Source organism: Aquila chrysaetos, chromosome 10 (genome assembly GCF_900496995.4).
Source record: "Aquila chrysaetos chrysaetos chromosome 10, bAquChr1.4, whole genome shotgun sequence".
Classification (NCBI taxonomy): Eukaryota; Metazoa; Chordata; class Aves; order Accipitriformes; family Accipitridae; genus Aquila; species Aquila chrysaetos.
The window spans coordinates 28,129,213-28,150,504 of NC_044013.1; the positions used below are offsets into that span (position 1 = coordinate 28,129,213).

Consider the following 21,292-nt stretch of genomic DNA (forward strand, 5'->3'; position numbering starts at 1 on the left):
TTGCTTCTCACTTATTTGGAAGCATGGATGAATTTGGAAGCATTAGGAGCAAAAAACCTCATGTTCTGGGTTGTGTAAACTTGCATGATATGAAGCCTCTTAGATCAAGCTTGTCAGGAGGCAAACACACAGGCATCTAAAAGATTCCCCCCCACACACCTTTTATTACAATAAAGAAATTGTTTATGGTTTTTTTTCATGTCTGGACAGGTATCAGTTACAGTTAACAGTTGCAGGAAACCTGCTTTTAAACCTCTGGTTGGGTTCAGTTCAAGCCAGTTAAACACCATTTCCATTTGACTAAGAAATTCCCTAGGGTCAATTGAGGGCTTTGTTTCCTCTTTGTGGCTGGCTCCTAGTTGGCACTAGGAATGTCTTGTTGGCAGGGAGTAAAAGACAGTTGTCAGAAAACCTGGTAAATAATTTCCTTGCCTTAGGACTGAGATGTGGTCTCACTCGTGTGAAGAGGTTTGCGTTCTTAGAAGGCCTGTTGTGTATTAAAATCATCAACTTTCAAAAATGCCTTTTTACAAACTACGTTTCCTTCTAATTTTTTTCAAAAGCACTTTTTGTGCGATGGTATTCATTATTTTACAGCTTTCACCTAGGCAAGGATGCAGTTACAATAGGAATGGACTCAGTGATACTGCATAATTATATTGCCTATGAAATTAAAAGTAATTATTTTTGTTGTGTTTCCCTCTCCAAAGGAGTTGCTGTTGCTGAGTCCATGTAAAGCAGCTGACTTGGTAGCTATTCACTTCAGTGAGCAGATTGAGAGCATCATTACAAACCTTCAGGTAAAGTGTCAAACTTCATTGATGTTGGTTCTTCTTTACAGTGGGGTTGCTGTTCTTGTAAGAAATGATTGCTAAGTGTAATGGTAAGTTGTCGCTGTGTCAAACAAGAAAAACAGCTTGATAGCTACTCAGCTGCAGGAATTCCTACATTTAAATTATTTGGCCTGTTTGTAGAGTTCTGGCCATAAAAATGTACGATCTCGGAGTTGCTGGTTGTGTCACTTGCTAATGCAGTTTTTAGTTTGGAGTTCAGTATGGCTTGCACTCACAGATCAGACAGAGCTGTTGTCAGCACACATATCCTCTGAGTATTTATGCAAGGCAAATGCCTAAACCAACTTCTTCAGCAGGCACCAGCTGCGAAGAGTATTTTCTTCAATGGATATAGTTCAGGAATCGCTGGTTTATAGCACAGTATTTAAAATAGTAATACTCTTTCTCCTCCTGTTGTATAGGACCAGTTCTTACTCTTCCAGTTTCTGAGGAGTCTCCTTGATCCGAGGTATGTAAGAAAATTGGACTGTTTACAAATTACAGCTTCAAAACATGGGTTAAAATAAACTCCTTTGAAACAGTGTTATCGATAGACAGCCTACAGCCAAGATTAGGGCTTAGAAAAGGTGCCGTGCTCTTCAAACTGCCCAAAGTTGATAAGGATAGGCCAGAAATAAGTGTTCTGGGGAGTATCCTTTAACAGAGCCCTTGCTGGCTTCCTAACTGGGAGGTGGTGTGGGTTCCAGCACATGCAATGTGACACCTCCCCCATGCTGGTGGGATTTTGGGCATTGCTCTAACAGCTGCTTTGAGAAGGCTGTGAAATGGTTACCCTGTGACTAAAAGTGCCATTTCTCTTCTCAGAAACGGCAGTTTCTGTTCTCAACCCACCAGTTTGATTACTTGACCAAGGTGCCCAAGTGTAACATAAATAGAAAAGTGTTTTGGTTTATTGGCATTTTTCATTTCTATCTTATTTCAGAATTGCTGCCATATTTCACTGCAAACTTCTCTTTAACTACTTGCTTGTTCCATCTGCTCCTGTTCTTTCAGTATTTCAGCACTGAGTGTTCTCTTTCTGTTGAATCAGTTTCAAATGCTACAAGACCTTGATTTTATTTATTTATTTTGTAAGACATTTATATACACACAGCTCTAGTTGCCTTCAAGCAATTGTTAATGCAATTGAAGGAGAGATCTTGTTTTGTCAATTAGCTACAAATTAATTGTGCTTTATGAGGAGGAGCAGTAGGAAAAGATATTATTATCTAAATTCAAGTGTCAATGTTTCAGTTCTTGTTGAAGTGGAACAAAAACCATGCTTTGGAAGCTAGAACCTGGAATTAATCACTTTTTGGATTTTGTTAGGATGTAAATTAAAAACAAAAAAACCCCAAACAAACCAAAACCATTTTGTTATTTCCTGAGTTTTACAGCCTTGTTTGTATGGAAGGTGTTAACTTCCACACCTGTTGTTTTCTTAGAAGTCAAAATCAGAATTTTGCCAAGAAAATATCTTGGTTGGGTTTTATAGGAGAGAAATTAGATGATTTAGTTAATAAATGAATAATTAAAAAACCAAAAATTGAGTAGTTAAACAGAAATGATACCCAGCTGGATGTTAAGTAGGACTTTGTTTATGCTGTGATATCACTTGCAGCGAGACCCAATGAAGGTAGTAATTAACCTGGATTTTAATCTTATGCATGGATTGGCTTCCATAATCTCTGAGTAATAAACGTATCTAATTTAACTGTACCATAATTAGAGCTAAATACAACCATTTCTCCTGTAGTTATCTTCTAATCAAAAGCAACAGATGATGTGTTCAAACCAGCAATAGGAAGCAACTTTCTGTATCTGATCTTTCAAAAGATCTCTGCTTTCCCCTCCAAAGCTGATAATGTTCAGCAAGATGAATTAGGCCACATGGCTTGTCACATTGTGCCGTGTGTGTCTTAGAAAGTTTATGAACAGTTCCTTTTCCCTCTGTGTTCCAAAGTCCACTAATTCTCTGCACTGCAATATGATGTTCAGCACCCCAAGTAATGGAGATAAACCACATACTGATGGGATTGTAGTTGCCAGAATACTCAATAAGCAATAGACAAGTGGGACGGTTATACAGAAAAATGAACAAAATACTACTAAATACTTTGGATTCACATGTGGCAGTGACTGACTGCCAGTGAGACCAGTGAAAGAAGCCCAAGGTTTAACCTATTGTTATTAAACTATGTTGTCAGTAAGAAGTGTTCTGTAGAGATCCTAGATTGCTGGAGGGGCTGTTTTGTTTTAATAACACTCAAGGTCCTGTGGTCTGCTTTCAGTGCTAGGAAGTTGTCTGAGACCTATTGAAATGAGCTGAACTGTATCCTGAGAGAGGTACGGGAGGAGGGAGAAATCTTACTATGCAAGGCCTAATCTGCAGATGTACCTATACTTAGTAGCATATCTATATATAGAATAGTGATTAAGTTCTGAAAACATCTGTCTCTCTTCAGTCAACCTAAATGTTTATATGCTTTTTTTGAGCAAAATTTTTATTAAAATAAAGACTCTTAGAGCAGTAAATGAGCTTTTAATGTCTCAAATACGAATGATTGCTTGATCATATGGGGACAAGACTCATCATGCTAGTATAACTATCCTAGTTGGTGGAATTGCATTAGGGATTAATTTGGCCCATTTAATTTAGCTAGAGATTTATTTTAAAGGAGGTGGAAGGGGGAAGGGAGAAAACAGGGTTAACAGAAATTGCCTGGGGAAATTAAAACCAAATGTCCGTATGTTTGTATCTTATAAGCAGCCACAGAATACGGAGAATGTAGTGTGTATTGCTCAGCTCATTAATCACAGCCTTTGCTACATTTTCATTTTAAAGTCTTAAGGTTTTTTTCCTCTAAAAAAACCCCCACACCCCACAGTGAAGCATGTCTGTCTGCAGTATGTGTTTGTGTATTATACCATTATACCAACAATATTAACTTATTGAGCAACACAGTGTTCTGGGTCTATAAATACATTAACAGTTACCTAAACTTTTAGATTCTGTTACAATGGCTCTTCTCACTGACTAGCTATCTGTTATACTTGCAAGGCTCACTTGTGCCAGCTTTTGTGAGAAACCAGTGATTCTCTCTTCCTTTTAAGAAAGAGCATGTGGAGTATGGCGAGGGAGATGTTTGACATGGTTATATTGAAGACAAACATAATCACACTGAGCTGAGCAGGACTTCCAGGTCTCAAGACTGTTGCTTAGTTTTTCACATTATCAAAATCCAGCTTTCTTTCCATTCTCTCTTCTCTGCATTTCTTGAGTGAAATGGTTAAGGAAAAGGTCATCTTGCTCATGAAGTTGTGAATACTAGGTCCCAGAGTTATTTCCAGAATAGAAGTTTGTTCTCGTACTAAAAATGTATGACTTGCCATTTTCCCCATTTTGCTAGACGGAGATCATTTTAGATAGAAAGTGCTTCTTTATTTTAGTCTAGTCACAAAAAGAGTAGAACACTCACTCCCTTACAGGCATTGGGGGAGTTTATAGGGTGTGTGTTGTGGGAGGAGTGGATGGTGAATGCAGGAGGCCAGAATTTAGGGTTGTTCTTTGGTCCTTTGAAAGTCCATTCTTTATTTGATGTCAGAACACAACAGTTTGGATACAAGTTTTTGTACAACTATGTCCATACTTTGGATACTGTGATTAGTACCTGCATGAGGCTTTCATTTCTGGGCAAATATAATTTATAATCAAGTGATTGACGTTGTAACCACAGTAAGCTTCTTTTGGCTTGCTGGGGGCACAGTGTTCTCCTGGCCTTTCTTGGATGATAATAATCCTGTTAGCTCTTGTAGCTCCCAGGAAATAGAGGATCATATTGTATATCAGACCTTTTCCATCCCATGGGTGTAGAGTTTGCACATCAACGCATCTTCTCCTGATTAGGAATTTCTCTTCAGAAAGGTAACAAAACTAAATACATACCTTGGTCTGTTTTCTTTCCTAGCAGGAGCTTCAGACAGGTTTAAGAGTCCTGTTTCCTAGACAGGATAAACTTCTGCTGTTTCTCTGCATGATGCATCAATCCTAAGAACTGCCACATGAAGTTTAACCTACAGTGGTGGTGAACTGCTGTTCGTTTTGAAGGGTTGCAGATGCTGTATCTGTCTCTAAGAAAGTATCACCCTTTCCCTCCTAACTCTTTGAAATCTCTTGCTTCATGTTGCTCTTTCTAAAAACAAGATCAGTAGAAAACAGTCAGGACACAGGGACAGTCATGGGCACTGCACGCAATTCTGTTCTCTGTTTTGTTTCCCCCACATTGGGAGTTTACTTAATAATAAGCCAAGGGATTAGAAAATGGCCACTGCAGTGCCAGAAAGCTGCTGCTGAAAAGGAATTGGAGAAATCCTTTTTACAGGGACATCTTTATTAAATGAGTTTAATTGGACTCTGAGCTTCACCTGGAGAAATTACCTTGGCTAGAATCAGAAGGGAAGCCCTAGTTTGGCCTCCTGAATGGCTCAGGCCAGGCAGCATTATCCACAGCCCTACCCAGAAAACAGAGTCAGGTCTGCACTGCTGAGTCCTTGACCATCCTGGCAGTGTTGCTTGTGACAGGTCAGGGAGATAACAAGGGCAGGAAGCACAGCAGAGGTTGGAGACCTGGGTTGATTGAGCAGATCCCATGCTGGGAGATGAAGGCAGATGTCTTTTGTTCCAGCTGAATATGGTTCTTTAGTGCAGCTGGTTGCAAAACCCTTGAGAGAGGATGCAGCCTTTGGCTGAACAATACGCAGGGTCTTCTTGTTCAAAACCTTACACTTGGCTATCTGTTCTACCAATGACCATAAAGTGCACAGTTATTGCCTCTGCAAGAGCAAAACCTAACTCACCAGTTTTGTTATGTCTAAGAAGAGGAACTAAATAGAAATGGGGATGTGTCCCTAAAAGAAGCATGAGTCCGTATCACAATGAGGTAGATAAAAGGGATCATATTATAGCAGATGAAACATTAAAATGTGATAAAGGAAGCCAAAGAAGAATTTCGGGAACAATAAGCAAAAAGCAACAAAATATTTCTTCAAACACATGCAGAGAAGGTCTATAGTAAAAGGTACAAGCAGCATCTAAAAAGACCAATCAGAGACCATAAGGTTTCACTGAAGAAATTAGGTGAGTTCTTTGTCTCTCTTTGCCATAGAATTGCTGAAGATGTGTCTGTGCTGATATCTTTCTTCACAGGGGTCTTTGATAGTCTAATTTATACTGAGGCATCAGTAGAATATGTTGTGTAACAAATGAAATGCCTACTTAACAGACCTCCAGCACCAGTAACTAGTAGAAACAACATAATTTTTCTCTTAAAACCAGATTTTTTACTTCTGTATTATGGATAAAAGACAACACACAATTGAATAAGAAACTCTTCTTCCCAGCCAAACTTCTGGGCTAGAATTTGACTTAAGTCTCCTGTGCCTTTTTTATTCCAGAGAAGGCATTAACCAAGACCTGATACACTTACCGCCCGGCATCACTGAGCAGTTCATTGAGCTGCTGTGTCAGTACAGCCCAGACCAGGTTTTGGAGACACTTAAAGTTCTGGAATACTGCAGACTGGAAGAAACCATCCAGGTAGGAAAGACATATATAAGGACTGGGGCTAGGGGAAACATTCAAATCAGCTGCTACCTCTTTAAAGTACTGTAAAAGTACTTTAGCCTAGGTTGTGGATTAGTTCCTGGATACTCTTCCAATCCATTTCTAACACTGTTTGTCCCCTCGAGCTGCTAAACTGCTCTCCTGTAGCATGGGTATCTATATTTAATATACTGATTCTGAGATCAGTCTCAGGGCTAATAAGAAAAAGGTTGCTAGTACTCTGAAGCTACACAGTAACTGCAGAATAGAGACTGGCTGTGTTAATGTTGATTAATATGTTGAAGGTATATGAAATCATGGGCCTGGGGTTTTTGGAAAGCAATGCTGCCAAAATTTGACTAGCGCTGGGAGAGCAACTATTTCTTCCCTTTATGAAAATTTTAACAATAATCTGTCCTTGATCTTGATTTATAGATTTTTTTTTTTTTAAAGATTTTAATTCTGGTGCTGGCAATACTGCAAGTTGAGAAATAAACACAACATAGCCGGTAGCGGGGGGAAGTAGGAGTGCTGCTCAGACTGGGTAACATGCCTGTGAACACATGGAGACACAATTCTTTCTGACCATCTGGTCGTCATTGTCTTGTGGAGTAAACAAACACTGGCAGATTTCTTAAGATAGACATTTACCTTTTTTTTTTATTTATTTTTTTTTATTTTTTTTATTTTAACTCAGATAACCCAGAAACATCAGCTCCATGAAGCTTCTTCATATTTACTGGAGAAGAAGGGAGATATCCATGGTGCTTTTTTGGTTATGCTTGAGGTACAGTACACTGAAATCCTGAATGTGGCATTTTTGCCATGCCAGCATGGCACGACATGCCATCAGCATGATAGCCTATGTTAAGGTATGATATTGTCATTGCTTCTCAATTTGTTTCCCACTAAAATCCATGGAAGCATTTACCTTCTGTCAAATAACAATATGTTGAGTTGTCTGCAGACTCAGCAGATCAGTATATTTTTCTGGCATGTCTTCAAACATCTAGTAGATAATAGATGCTGAAATTTGTTTTTCTTAATCAAAAATCATCTTTCAGCTCCTGTTTTTCTTTCTATATTTGGAAAGTCATTTATGCTATGTTAGTCATACTGGGGAAGAAAATGAGGGTGAGCCTTTGTAACCATATCTTTTAAAAACATTTCTATCAAGATTCTGCAAGTTTACTGTTCTGAGTTCTCTCTTTTGTTTCAGCGATTGCAGAGCAAGTTGCTGATGCTTACGCAAGATGATGAAAGTAAGACTTATCAAGTTAAATTCCTTTTTCTATTAAAAAGAGATAAACACAGAAGTGTAAAGTGCATATGCCTGACACCTGGCATAATGAGATCCTATTTCAGGTTTCTAGGTATTGTGGTGACATTTTTAAAATTTATATTCACATGGCTGAGGTAGTTATTCTGATGACACTTCCTTACTCTGTTACTGTGATCTTGCTAGAGATCTAGAACAAGCTGTGATGGATGGTTTTTCATGTGTGTGTGGTCAGCAGCCTTGTTAGCTTTTTTGATTGTGACTGGTACTCTTAGTGGCTTACCAGACATGTTTTCTATGTTAGAATCCATTCAAACTCATTACTGAGCTTTAGCAGGCATTATATATGAACAGCTATGAGAGATGTCTGGAAGTAGCTTTTTTTGAAGCAAACTTCTCAGAGAAGAATGTTCTGCCTACAAAAAATGAGTATATGCACCATGTGCACTGTTGACTAGCCCAAGGACTCACAGGTACCTAATTAAATGCAGTGCCCATATTTGTTACTTAATTGTATCCTAAACCACAGCTAAGATCTTCCTTATTCAATTACATGAGAAGTTTTATATGATCAATTTATTGTGCTATTTGGGAAAAGTGCCAAAAATCAGGACCTGTCTTTATAATTTAGTTGCTCACTGTAGTGAACAGACTTTAGATGAACAGCATGATTTTATTTTGCAGAATGATTAGGACTTAACATATCTAATAGTTTTTATAACTGCAGTTTGTTTTTTTCCCCAAAAATCTTAGGCTCAGCTGAACTCCCTTTGCTAGAAAACATTGAAGATACCTTAGTGAAAACAATTGCCCTTTGCCAGAGAAATTCACACAATTTAGACCAGCAACAGCGAGAGGTAAGGTAATAAAAAAAATGTATTGCTAAAATCAACAAAGGCCTCTGCATCTCCTAGAACTTTCTCTTCACGTGCTTCTTCCTTTCCTCATCTATTGGATACTGCTATGTCTCAAGCAGTCATTGTTTTCCTCTGCCTTGTGTTCTTTTGCAGTGGTTCAGGTTTTAGACCCACAAGAGGGAAATCCTCACTTGTAAAGGTGAGGCACAATATAAAGTGTGTATCAGTAGTGGAGAAGCAGATGAGACAACATTCTTTCCCCCAGTTTTAGCTCCAGTTGACATTTTGTCTGGAATGTCAATCAGACAGTAAAGAAGGCATGATAAGGTTTGAGCCAACTTCATACTGGCACAAAGCTGATGCTGCTGTCACTGTGGCTGCAGAATATTGCTGTTCTGAATATGTTCACAAATCCTTAATTTAATGTCAGCCTGGTCTTTGAGAGGTGGAGACAATACAGCTTGCTTGAGCTGTTGCAGAGAGAACTGGGTTTGCTTGTCTCCTTGTACTGAGGTTGCATTTCCATTTTGCCGATGTCAGTGACACAAAAGGCATCTTGACTCCTAAGATTATGCATGACTTATGTAACTGAACTCAAAACTGAGAACACTGTTCCTGTGTCTGAAGAGGTGGCATGTCTGGAAGTCAAGAATTCTGTATTTTCTTCCGACCACTGCCCAGTGTATGAGGTGACCTGCTTGGTTTCTTCTTTTAAATGATTTTATTGTGCAACAGGTAGCTGCTGTGTTTTATTGAAGAGGTGTCTGCATGCACACCCTGAGTGCTTATGGCCTGCCTGCCTAATTGGATAGATTTGAGTTAGTGTTTGCTCTCCCTCTGGGTCCTGTTCCACCTGCTGGAATTGTTTTGTTGATGCCCAAGTAAGATTTGACTCTGGTCACCAAATGAAGGACCAGCTTCCCCAGTACAATATTATGTGAATTTTCACAACTCCTGTGTACTGCCTGGAGAATTTAGATGCCCCTTTCCAGTTGGGTTCCATTCACTGTGCTACCCATTATGTTAGCAGTCTCTACACCAGAGAGTTTGCATCTCACATGGTCAAGTAGTTGGGGACTGAATGAAGAGAAAGTAGATTGTTGTCACGATTTCCATAAAGAAACAGATGAGAATGGAGAAAAGGGAGCAACAGGAGCCAAAGGTCTTCTGTGCTCAGACCCCAATCAAATAGTATCTTGATCTAAGATATGAGCAATCTGGACTGAAAGCAGATCCCCAAGTGCTTTGCTCTGAGGTTATTTTAACATGTGTCAGTTCTGTTCCATTGCAGTCACGAGAAATGTAGTTGTTCTTCAGAATGTGGAAGTGAGTCTTTGGAAATGGACTCTGACATTGGTCACAGGTCATTTTTAGTACTGCTGTGTTCTTACTGCCTTTTTTCCTTGCATTCAATTATTTCAGGCCCTCTGGTTTCCCCTGCTGGAGGCTATGATGTCCCCACAGAAATTATCTGGTTCTTCACAGTGTCAATACTCCGAATGTAAGTATTTTGGACTTTGTGACCTAAAATATTAATCAAAATCGGTGTTCTGCCTCTCCTCCTCTAATGAATGAATAGAAGAAAAGGAGTTTTGTTACTTATTTCCTAAATTCGCTGCACTTGCAGTAGATCTAACTGCAGTGGCTGTAGGACTGAGCTCAGCTTGGGCGTTTGGTAGGCTGCAGCTGTCAGATGTTTCTTTTTAGTCCCAAGTGGAGGAGGAACCCTACCACAGCCTCTGCTCATAAGCTGGTTCCATTAAGTATGGTGTCTATGAAAAAGCCAAGGTGCACAGCATGTACAAAGGCTTTCTAGATTGTAAGTAGGTTGCAGTGTGCACTTTGGGAACTTCTGACATAATACACTGTCATCTTCCATGCCTAGCCTTTTTGTACGCTTATCCCTGCATCTGTCTATTGTGTACAAAATCAGTAGAACTTGAATACACCAGCTAAATTCTCTACTCCAGTTCTAGTGCCCTGAATCTGTTGTGGTTGTCAGCAGCACAACTTGAAAAGCCTCCCTTTATGGGAGACTTAAGACTAGTTAAAAAGGGGCTTAGGTACTGTGGTCTTGGGACAGAATAATGTCTTTTCGTCTATTCCAGCCCTGTGCTCCACAGTGATTGTGGTTGTGCGTGGTTAAGGATCGCAACATATTACAAATAAGTGTGGTGGTGATCATGCTGTCCACTCTCCCTCTGTTTATTTCTTTCCAGTGACCATTACCTATATCTGGACTCTTGGGGATAGTCTTGCAGAGATCAGTAACCTAAAAATATAAATCACTTCTTCTCTCAACTCATCTTTTCCTCTAAATTCAGAATGTTCTCTAGATTATCCATTTTTGGGAGCTAATGCCTGCAGAAAAGTAATCATCTGAAGTGATACCAGAAATGATGAGAGGATAATACACTTGGATCCTGCATAACTATTTTGTTTTCATCCTTAATGTGCATACCTCCCAGACTGCTCTAACTAGCTAATTATCCCCACAAAGAAGCTGAATTGCTGGGTCCATGCATATCTGAATATTGCCTCTTACTTTGGGGAACTGGGGATCTAGGAACAAGTTTCATGCAAAAGTTAGTGCTAGGAAGTTTTAGTCTGTAGGACTATAACATGGACAAGGCATCCAAATTGGTTTTTGGTAGCAGTAGGAAAAGTGAATGACAGTGCTACAAAGTAAGTCTCAAAATGTGAATGTTTACTGTAGGTAAATAAATAGGGTGTGGGAGGGGAAGGGAGAGGCATTGTGATATTGAAAAATTTTAAATATGCTTTCTGATACAAAAAGCTGTGTGTGCTTAGTGCAAAGTGTGCAGAAGAAAAAATTATAAAAGCTGTTTTCAGACTGAAAAACAGGTACTGAAATAGAACTCTCTTAATCTGTAAGATTGATCTCTCTTTACTCCTTGAATCCTAATGAACTGTTGGTGGCTTTTATATTTGATATTTCAGCTTTGAAGAGTTTGACAATGCAAGTGCTGAACAACATGGCTGCATTTATCGCTCTTCCTTCAATCCTGCAGAGAATTCTACAGGTGAGTTTCTGAAGAGAAGAAGCTTTTACCAAGCTGTGCCACTCAGTTATTGGGAAGAGCAATTTCCAGGTTGTTAAAGATCAGGTTCACTAATTGTCTGGTTCAAAGCATTTCAGTAGAAGTTCAGCTGGTGAGATATAAGTTGGAAAAGCTGATAGAATGACCTGGGAGACTTGATGGTCTGAGGAGACATGTGGGAACACATAGAACTGTGAGAAGATAATTGAGGTAATTTCTGCAGACCAAATAAAATATTATCTCAAAGGTTGCAATTACTTTGAACTGAAACTTAGCAGGTTTGGGGGCAAAGCAACTATGAATTTCTCAAAACTTGTTGAAAGCCATTTAGCTAAGGCTCTGGGATGGACAGTTGTCAAATCACTAAAGCGAAGTTTGTAGGGTTTGGGCAAAGAGATCAAGACTGGACCATTTTGATTGATGGTGCAATGTATTATTTTAAAGATGTTTGTAGTGAGCAGCAAACATCCTATAGAAGAGCCAGTTTCAAAACGGGATCTTGGGTTGAGTGATCACAAGCAGATATGATTTGTTAATTTGCAAAACAGAGAGAGGATGAGGTTGGGATTTAATAGCAACCCTTGAGAAATGCAGAAAATTAATTGGAGACATTGTCTGCATTGTGGAGTGGAATGATGGAAGCATTGAGAAAGTCTTGAATTACTCTTCAGGGTTTCTATTCCAGATGAGAGAAGAAAATGTAGAACAGGACTTACAGGCTTCACAGGGTGAACGCACATGTCTAGCAACCTATTAGTTTGATCTTAATATTATGCACAATCTTGGATTTTGGAAAAAATCATAATTAAAGACAGTGAAAGATGTTGTAAAAGAGTGGATAGAAAGCATGATCAAATTAAATGTGGTTTTATCAAAAGTAGAAATTGTTGAGCAAACTTAACGGCTCTTCAATAACTTATTTTGTCTAGTTTTAACTGGGGCATTAGATATAGTTTCCTATTGGGCTTTGTTTGATGTTTAATGTAGGCAGGAAATAATACAGAAGCTGTGAATATATAATAATACTTGTGAATGTATAATAATAAGTGGGGAGGTTGACAGGGAGGCTTTCCTGGGTTGAGAATTACCAGAATGGGGTGAGAGGCAAACCACTGACCACTGTGAATATAACACAGCTGGGAGGTATTGCAGTGTGGAGGAAGATCCTGTTCTCCCTTGGGATGGGTAGAAATTCTTGTTTGCAGTCTTCAAATATTTAATCTCATTTCTGTTCTTAGCAGAAATAGAAGAACCTTTTTCTAGAGGCTGGCATTCATGTCCTGGAGGCAACAGATGAGTGAAATGCACTTGTCACTTGTACAGTGAAATGGTTGGTGTGATGGCACTATTGCAAAGGATAATGGGATGCTTACAGTGCATCGGGTGAAGTACTTTTACTAGGGACAGAAATGTGTAAGGCATTATTTAAAGCACCATGTGCAACGTCTGGTCACTGGGTTTGGAGGCAGGGGGAAATTGCTCCTGTTCATTCCATTTCCCTGGTCAGCCTTACAAATTCACTCTGACAAAATCGAGATTTAAAAAGGCAAATATTTTTGTACAACTAGAGCAAAAAAATGAGGAGAGATGACTTCTTAAAATGCATTCAGGGAAGGACTGAATTCCAGGTAAAGAACATTAGTATCAGAACTTCATAAAATAGGAGTAGTAATTGGCACCTTGTAGTTCAGAGACAGGTATAGGGAAAATAGTGTTGCAAAACTCATTAGAAGATCCTATGGATGGGAAGGTGGTATTTATTTATAGGATCTCTAAATAACTTGTCTTTGCCTCTTAACACTCATTCTTTTCTAGATTTCATTCACTCATTTGCACTCATGTATTTGCAAACACCTAAGATGTATGGGAATGAGTGATCTGACCTGGATCATTTGTGGGCAGTGGAGAGGGCATCAGCCCCTCACTGCATCTCTGGGGTCCTCTGGTGATGACAGCTTAGGTTTGGGCAGCTTACTTATGTCCTTTAGAAGTTGCTGGCTTTTATAAGGTGGATTTTTGCCTCTTAATCTCACTTAAGCTTCCATAAATCATAGGCCAGATTGCTGCACATTTTGTTTTCTCTTGTTTGAAACCTAAGTTTGAAATACACGTCTGTAGTCTGCTCCCCTGTTGGGCTAACAGAAAAACGGTGCATGATATTCTGCAAACTTATCATCTTCCTCCTGTTAGCACATAGGGTCTTCCACTGTAACTTGTCTGTCCTGGGCTCTTACCAGTCTGCTGCCTTCAGTGCTTGACACCCTCCTTGGCTTTGCAGATGGGAACAGTGTCCTTTGTTACCAAGACAGACCGTTTATTTAACCCTTTGTTCTTGTGCTTAAAAATCACACATTTCCATTCACACTGTGTTCACACCAAGCTTTATTTCTGGGACTGCATTGCTCTAGGTCACTTTGGCTTGTGTGTTTGTAGCTGTGTTGTATTAAACTATTGCTTCAGGGCTTGCACTAGATGCCTGTGGGAGATTTTCTTTGGGTTTTGTTTTGGTGCACAGCATGGCTCTTGGAAGAATGTAGCTTTGAATTCAGCTGGGAAGATGATGTTGGGAATGGTGATGAGTCTTACCATGTGGCCGTGTCTTTGGGTGCCCAGCTCAAATGTTCAGGGGTTCTGAACCCTTGCTGTGTTTGGGATCAGGAAAGAAACTCCCCCTGTGTTAGACAGCAGGGAGTACTGGATTTTTTGCCTCCCCGTGTAGTGTGACCTGTCATTTGCTTTCTTGGATTATCTGGAAATGCCATTTAAGTGCCCTGCAGGGAAGAATAACAACAAGGCCTACATACGTGGTGTTTCCCCAGAACACTCTGTCTCAACAGCTTTCTCGGACAGATCTCTAGTTTGCTAGCCCTGGGTGGGTATTCCTTTTGCAAAGCTGTGTAGTCGCTCTTTGAAGCCATGTAAAATTCTAAACCTTCGTGCCAAACCATTCTGTCTTGGCTCTGAGCAGTACGAAGGGCCTCATTCAAAGCGTTATTCACGTGCCACTTTAACTGTGACCATAAGTAAATTCTTCAACCAGCTCTTCTGGGCCCTGGAGAACATACAGCCTTTCGCAAGCCCTCAAAATATTTCTGTGAAACATAGCACTGTAAGCAGTGCTTGTCTGAAAATGCCCTCAAAAGCTGTTCCAACAGAGGTCGAGTCTTGGTGGCAGGGCATAGATGCACTGGAACTGCAGGTCTGGAAGGTAGAACAGCTGTCCAGGAATTAGCAGAGGGATTTTTGTAAGGTGGATGACATCAAAACACTGAGGTAGATTATCTTGCCTTTTCTGAAAAGGAATTAGAGGGTTCCAATTTTAGTGGACTGTTTTTCTTCCTCTTCTGGGCTTAACTGCTTATGAATTATACCTTATCCAAATGTTAATTTTGCAACCAAAGCGCTTTGCTAAAGGGCTGTGACAAGACTCCACAGCTTTCACAGGTAGGCTCCTGGCATCTGCCTATTACAGCATATTGACTCAATTTTATATAATTGAACTCATATGAAATAACAATTAATATATTTATGTTCTTGCTCATCCTTAATAAAGTTGTAAAGTTATTTATTAAATAGGAAGTCTGAAATAGCCGTATTAGAAGAGATACTAGAGGAATCCTCTTGAGCACTAAGAAAAACTCCATGTCATTAAGGATGTGAATGCTGTCTGAAGAGGGCTGAAAGGTTGAGTGTTAATTCCCTTACAAAGCTGTAATCCTTCATGAATATTTTGTAAGTAGATGCAGCTGATGCCTTCTACACAATGGAGAACTGGAGAAGCCAGAAATTTAAAATTAAAATACCTGTAGGAACCCCAAAGCGGGGAAGGAAGGAATCTCTCAAATCTGTTACAGAGTGGAAGCAGAAAGATCCAAAAAGCCTTTGCTTGAATTTTTTCCATCCCTGCTTAGGGCCCTGCCTGTTTTTTTTCCTTTCCAGTCCTGAAGGTCAACGCTGGTATTAGCTTTATGTACAATAGTTGCTCTGTCCCTTTGTAGATGGGACAAGCTGTAAATGAATGCATTTTCTGATTTCATAGTGCATTTATTAGCACGGTTCTGTGAGTGCTGGAGCTGGGAAGAAATTGGAAATGGAGGAGACAGAACTGGCTGAAAGGCTGCATGAGCACCTCTGACTTGCATCTGGATACCTGCCAGCTTTTCCTGATCTGTTTGTTGGTAGCAGCACTGGGCAGTGAGTTTGGCTTTGCCTTACTGTGCTGAGCATTGCCGTGTCCCCAGGGAAATACCAACCTGGAAACAGGAGCTGTGATCTGTTCTGGCTTGGTGCAACTTGCTGTTATTAATGTGCCATCCTGTACAGTGTATTTGGAGCATGCATAAATTCCAAACTGAGACAAATTTTATAAGGTGGAATTAATGAAACATATTCCTCCATAAAAGTGATGTCACAAGGCTTTTGCAACTGTAAATTTTGTGGGGGCTGAAACCAGCAAATTGGAAGAAAGCATTATAACTTGCTGGAAATGCAAAATTACAGCTCTGGATTTCATGCTCGAGGCAGGTAGATAGCTGCAACCCAGGCCTGTGAAGCACTGTCTTCAATGGCTGCTGGCAGGAAACATGCATGAACTTCACTTGTACTTGACTCACAGGCTTGGTATAAGGCTTTGCTAGACCCCATGGTTCCCCTTTGGAGAAAAGTCCATTCTCTTCCTACCTGCCATTTCTTGAGAGATTGTGACTTGAGAAAAAAACAAGCAACTGAAAATTGGCCCTCAGACTCAACATACCTCTCCTGCAAAGCTGTACGTGGCTCTTTTATTACTCTCTCCTCGTATCTCCTCTTCCTCCTCTATCTCTGTCCAGAAGCTTTGAAAGTCTCTCCTTGCAGCTTGGGCAGTTTGAGTTGCTATATGTAAATGGTTGCATCTGTACAGTTTGAGAGTTACCTGTTTGAGTTTCCTTGGCCATATACTTGTATCTGGTGGATACAAAAATAACTTGCTCTATGTTATGGATGACGTACATGCTGCATTGGAAGTCCCAAGTTCCCTGTTGCCCTCCATAATTCATATGGTGACTCAATGTAGTGTACTTTCTATGCTGTTGCTTTTAAATGATGCATGCAGAAAGAAAACTTTGTGGTGTTTGAGGCTGTACTCTTCACCTAGTAAAAAAGTAGCCTCTGCAGCGTGTCAAGCTCTTCTGTATATTCCAAATGTACAGCTGGTTTTGACTCAAGTGCTATTACTCAGTGCTGGTTTTATTTAGCCTTGAACGTTGGTGTTTCTGCTTGTCACATTTCCTCTGAAGACTGTTGTTCAAAAATTGCCTGACTTGCTTTCTATAGCTGTTTTGGTGATCTCTCTGGGTATCTTGCAGTGTAACTTCCATGCCTCTTTAGTTGTCTTTGTCAACTTGCTTTTTCACTCTTGATTATCCTTTCTCTCCCTCGCTCTCAGTCCCAGCATGGAATCAGCCTTGCTCCTGTTCCTTTTCTCATTCCTTTTATGCAGAGCTTGTTCATCCAGCTCCTTCTGTTCCTGTTTCCGCTGTGTCTCCGTAATTTTTCTATTCTCTAGGTTAGTTTCCTTTTCACATCTTGCCAGTCTATTTTTCTATCTATTTTTGCCAATGTCTTGTCCATTCCACCAGTCAGCTTCTCTCAGCTTCCTGCAGGCTTCCCCCAGCATCCTTCCACTGCCTCCCAGTGGGGCAAGATGCTTTTTTCCAGGTCCAATTAAATGACTGTGTGTCAGCCTCAAGGATTTGTGTGTTACACAAAGACGATTTCCCCTGATCCTCTTTTGAGGCGTTCCTGAATAGACTTGTTCTGACTATAGGCATGTGTGTGCCTCGCTGGTGCCAGTTTGGGGTGGGGAGGGCACAGCCTTGGTCTTTTGCAGATCAGACTGTTCAGGCCACAGAGACAGAACTGAAACTGGGCTGCACCGCATGGATCACACCACTGCAGTAGCCAGTAGTAGATCCTGCTACTAAGCTGACTCCTCTTCCTTGCTTCCTGTTTATGTTAAAGACAAGGACTGGCTGGATCCCAGCTGATTAGCCAACATCTTGCAGGGCATCTTTAGCGAAACATCGCTGTGTTGCGTTCTAGTCTGATCTTGCTGCTGTAAAGACAAGTAGGAGGAAGTTGTGTTCCTGGCGCATGCGTGTTGGAAGTGGTGCCATGTTGCATGTTGGTAAGGGACAGGGCACCTCTGCAACTGCATGGAGAGATCTTTCAGGGTCAGTTCTGCTCAGGAGACACTAGTGCTGGTGGCTGCTAGCGTTTGTGGTCACTAGGAGCTGTCAGCAAACTCTCACCATGCTGGTTGTTGGGCAGAGGTATTTCCTGGCAGAGGTTTTTCCAGTGTGCCCGTGAGCCTCTTGTTGTGCAACAGGGCCCGGCAGGAGGGAAGGTCGTTGACAAAGTCTCTCCCCTCTTCTAGTGCTTTGCCCATGTCTGCCTGTTTGAGAGGAAAGCAGCTCCCAAAAGGGCTCCTCACTAAGCTTGCCCCAGAATAGTGTGGTGCATCCTAGACCAGGGTTCCTGTCCTGCACTGAGCGATGCTTCAGAGGGTGCCAGGGTGGCTGTGGAGGAGAAGGGGATGTTTGGTTTGGAGCAGGCCTAAGGAATGTGGTTGAGATGCACCAGGGCAATGACTTGTACCACAACCCTTCACTTGTGCTGCTGGAACACGGAAATAAAGCTGCTCAGAGCACATGGAAGTCTTCCCTGCAGCAACAGAAGAGCCCCAGGCCCCTGTTCCCTAGATGATGTTCTGTCATCTGGGATGTGAGACCAGGATTGCCCAGGATTCCTGCATAGTGCTCTGCAGCTGCACAGCCCACTGGGTCTGTGCTCTTTTCACCCACAGCTGAGTGGGTGTTGAATGAGCTTGGGGGTGACCTGTGGATGCACAGAGACTCAGGAGCGAATTACCCTCTGACCCGGGTGAGTGCACACTGGCAGCATGGGGCCCGGAGCCCTGCAGGCAGCCCAGGAGCTCACTGACCAGCAGAACCTCATAGTAGTTGGTGTTAAGGGTCAGCACAGATGGAGTTGATATCTCCTGTGTCACTACAGGGTGTTTTCTGCTGTTTTCTTCGATATTCCTCAAATGCATTCTCCAGTCAGCTCTTACATCTCCTGAATGAAGTTTCCAAGGTCACATCTGAAGTCTTTTGACCCAAGCACAGTAATTAGTATTGATGTTGTCATCTCCTCAGTTTTGCTAATTACCAATTTTCCCATCACTGCATAGGATTATTCTGCTGTCCTTGTGCATGTACAGCATCTTTAAATCTGGAGTCATAACTTCTGTTTGCAGTGCCAATCTGGAGGGGGAAAAAAAAAAGATTAAAAAAAAAAAGCCAGAATGGTCATATCCTGTGATTCAGCTGCAGCTTTTCATGTCTTCATACAGGATCCAGTTTATGGAAAAGGGAAACTTGGAGAAATTCAAGGACTTGTCCTGGGAATGCTGGACACTTTTAATTATGAACAAGTAAGTTGCACGCATTTCTGTTCTGTCCACTGCTGTATGCAGGGATTACTTTTAGCTCTCTAGCCTACTACTCTCTCTCATTTGTCATTTCTCTCTGCAGGGCAAAGTAAATGGACATGCAAGTGATTTATATTTGTGTAACTGGGGGAAGGGGAATGAGTTTGTATTGCTCACAGACAGATTGCAAGTGAAGGGACTGACAGGTACATGGTGAATACCTCTGGAGTTCACCATGTAAATGTTAAATGTACTGGAAGGATAAACATCTGCTTTTTCTCCAACTCATCCTGCAGTTAGGGATCCAAAGGCACAAACCCAATATGTTTTGTCTTTTTATGCAGTTTTGGATAAGAGCTCTTTAAATTAGGCTGTTTTGCCACTTCCCAATGGTAATGCTGCACTTCCTTTGTCACCTAATGAGATTTCACCTTTATCTCACTCCTGCCTTTCTCTGTCCAGTCTCAAATCCCAGGCAGTCTCCAAACTTCAACAGTTTTCTAAAACTCCTTTTCCCCAAAGCAGAATGCATAGTCTTCCTCCAAACTCACCCTCCCTCGTTCTGCCTACCATATGGTACTACCATCCTAGCTACTGTTCAGGCCTCTATGCAGCAGCATCCAATTTAAAAATAAAATGCGAGATAGCTTTACTGTAGAGGGCTGAACATAAAGAGCCATTATCTCTGTTTGGATTCTTTGGTAAAGGTCTGCTCTGAGCAGCACAGGTCCTCTGTCATTGCCTGGCAGTTGTCTGGTACAGGCTGTGTGTCACATCTGGCCTAGTCCAGATGTGAACTGCTGGTGCAACCTCTGCAGCCTTTTGCAAGTTGCTGCTACAGAATATCGGTAGATCACGGACCAGAGCACCTATGCCTGATACCTGTTGTTGGTCAAAGAAGCACTGACTGCTAAAAACTAAGGGTATTTTGCTTTTGGCTCTTCAGAAATGGACATCTCACTTGGGGAGAACTAGCGATGAAGAAATTCAGTGGTTTTTACATATTTTAATTGCAATAGTGCGTTTGGGCTTTGATTTTTATCAGCACATTTCTCCTAAAATGGGAGATGTAAGCAGTAGCTTACCAGGTACAGGAGAAAAAAAGGGGAGTCTGGTATGGAAGATGAAAAAATGAGCCTACTATGTCTCTTTTAATGCTCTTTGACAAAAATCAATAAAGGACTTATCTATTTAAGAGTGAAAAGCTATTGCCTTCATTAACATGTGATGAAAGGATAAGTATTTTGAGGGCAGTGGCTAGAAATCATACAAAGAGAAGCAATTTTGTTGGATTGGTTTTGCTCTTAGTAATCTGCTAAGCTGCTTGTTATGAAGAATTGATCAGTATGAAGTTTCTGCAGTCTGGAGATGACAAAATGACCTAGTTATTCTGTATATTGTTTTCCACACAGACCCTTTTAGAGACAACTACGAATCTTTTAAACCATGATCTCCACTGGTCCCTGTGTAACCTAAGAGCTTCTGTCACTAGAGGGCTTACTCCAAAGCAGGATTACTGCTGCATTTGTCTACAGCAGTACAAAAGGCGGCAAGAAACTGCTGATGAAATCATTGTTTTCAGGTAAAGTTAAGGGGTAGGATCACAGCTGCGATTATGTTAGTTTTAAAAGGGGTGGGGTGGGGGGAAGCTACTGGTCTTTGACTTGCACAAGTAATCATGTGTATTCCTGTGAGCATGTATCCCTGCTCCCTTGCACTGTAAAAGGGCTGGCTAATCAAACCCACCTGAGCCAGCTGTCTTTGCATGCAGCCAGCTCTGTCTTGGCTGGAAAGAATTGCCTTACAATTCTGCGAGAGCTGTTCAGTAAGCTGTCAGTTTATCTGTCATCTCTCCCAGCAATGCAGTTTGTGCAATTGCAGCACCCTGGGTTCATTTGCCTGTATTTGTACATTTCGGATCTACTGCAGCCCTGACTACATACTCTGTTGGCATCTCCAGTATTCCTGTCTGTGGCCAGCTGGCTGTAAAATAAGATAAGATCGTTATTACCTTAGTATTATGAACTGTAGCTGTATCAGCAAATGGGCATCTACTGTTATTTTTGCAAGTCTAGAAATACTACAGGGTGGTGTGGAGGTACGAAGGGAGTGTATACACTGCTGATCTGTATTTACAGATAAACAGCCTTGTTTTCCATTGACCAGCGATTTCCCCTCCAAAGTGTAG

The 21,292-nt window shown here is 41.0% G+C and overlaps 1 protein-coding gene across 7 annotated transcripts in view; it reads left to right on the plus strand.

Annotated features, from left to right (window-relative positions):
- The window catches only part of VPS8 (VPS8 subunit of CORVET complex), an 85,546-nt gene that overhangs the window by 51,421 nt on the left and 12,833 nt on the right, over positions 1-21,292 (plus strand). For all 7 annotated transcript variants that reach the window (XR_005933287.1, XM_041126418.1, XM_030027262.1 and 4 more), the window contains 10 exons: positions 711-800; positions 1,256-1,302; positions 6,288-6,429; positions 7,133-7,222; positions 7,655-7,697; positions 8,468-8,571; positions 9,994-10,072; positions 11,533-11,615; positions 19,027-19,107; positions 20,517-20,686. Coding sequence is in view for 6 of the 7 variants with exons in the window: in XM_041126418.1 (XP_040982352.1) it covers positions 711-800; positions 1,256-1,302; positions 6,288-6,429; positions 7,133-7,222; positions 7,655-7,697; positions 8,468-8,571; positions 9,994-10,072; positions 11,533-11,615; positions 19,027-19,107; positions 20,517-20,686 (929 nt within the window). In the remaining variant the exon portion in view is untranslated. The remainder of the gene's footprint in view (positions 1-710; positions 801-1,255; positions 1,303-6,287; positions 6,430-7,132; positions 7,223-7,654; positions 7,698-8,467; positions 8,572-9,993; positions 10,073-11,532; positions 11,616-19,026; positions 19,108-20,516; positions 20,687-21,292) is intronic.